The following is a 1101-nucleotide window of genomic DNA, read 5'->3' as shown; positions in this document are numbered from 1 at the left end:
AACTCAAACCCATTGCTATGGAGTCAGTTCTGACTCATAGTGTCCCTCTAAGGACAGAGTGGATCAGCCCCAAAGCGTTCCCAAGACTGACAGTTTTTACTGAAGCGGCCTGCCACATCTCTGTCCCACCTAGAGGCTGGTGGGTTTGAACCAGCGATCTTCTGGTTAGCAGCCACGTGCTTTAACCACCCTGCCACCAGGGCTCCATATGTGTCTTTATAGTCTATATGAATTACAATGGCCATATATTCCACGTAAGTAAAAATAGGTTTCCATTCTATCTGTATTCCGGGTACTTTACATATGTGTTTATGTGCATCATAGACAATCCTTATCGTATACATATGTGTACGTATGGTGGAAGGACCCATCTTAAGCGAGTGTGGGACAGAATTCTGACGGACTGTAGGGCCCATCAGATGGAAGTGCCGGGCCTGGTTCTAACTGCTCCCTTGTTGGCCCATCAGGAGTCTCTGTTTTCTCTAAAGGCCCCTGTGCCGGACACTTTGCAGCGCACTCTCGTATCTGGGAGTGCTGTTTGCCGACCCCAGTTCCTAGGAGCAGGATTGTTTGGCTAGACAACATAAACACTTTGAGGACTTTTAACGCCTCTCGCGGGAAAGGCCGGCCCGCGGTGGTGCATGGAGACAGCGCCCTCTCTGCCGCTCAGGGCTGTGGGCCATGCCCTGCCCCCACACTGACTGCGTCCTGTTGCCTCTCGTCCTCAGCTGCGCAGAAACTCTGCCGCCTCCTGGGCCTGGGGGTGACTGATTTCTCCCGCGCCCTGCTCACTCCCCGCATCAAGGTCGGCCGAGACTATGTGCAGAAAGCGCAGTCCAAGGAGCAGGTAAGCGGGGCTGGCGGGGGCCCAGGGGAGCCGGGCCCCAGGGACCCTCTCTGGCCTTGAGACGGGCTTTGCTGTTGTTTTCATTCACTGACAGACGTGCTGGGTCCCTAAGTTCCTGTTTCTGCTCCAGGCCGTCTGGTTCCCTGGTGTTGCTATAGCAGAAAAAACACAATGGGGGGGGCTTTCATGAACAGGAACTTATTTCTTGCAGTTTAGGAGACCAGAGTCCGAATTCAGGGCGCCGGCTCTAGGGG

The 1101-nt window shown here is 54.3% G+C and overlaps 1 protein-coding gene across 1 annotated transcript in view; it reads left to right on the top strand.

Annotated features, from left to right (window-relative positions):
• MYH14 (myosin heavy chain 14) overlaps nt 1-1101 on the top strand; it is a 99706-nt gene that overhangs the window by 44767 nt on the left and 53838 nt on the right. Inside the window, exon 14 of the mRNA XM_042783246.1 lies at nt 729-847. Within this exon, the coding sequence (XP_042639180.1) occupies nt 729-847 (119 nt within the window). The remainder of the gene's footprint in view (nt 1-728; nt 848-1101) is intronic.

Source organism: Orycteropus afer, unplaced genomic scaffold, assembly GCF_000298275.1.
Source record: "Orycteropus afer afer isolate SDZICR_OR568_19922 unplaced genomic scaffold, OryAfe1.0 scaffold00766, whole genome shotgun sequence".
Classification (NCBI taxonomy): Eukaryota; Metazoa; Chordata; class Mammalia; order Tubulidentata; family Orycteropodidae; genus Orycteropus; species Orycteropus afer.
The sequence above is the reverse complement of the archived record's forward strand: the minus strand, read 5'-3'. Positions and strand labels throughout refer to the sequence as shown.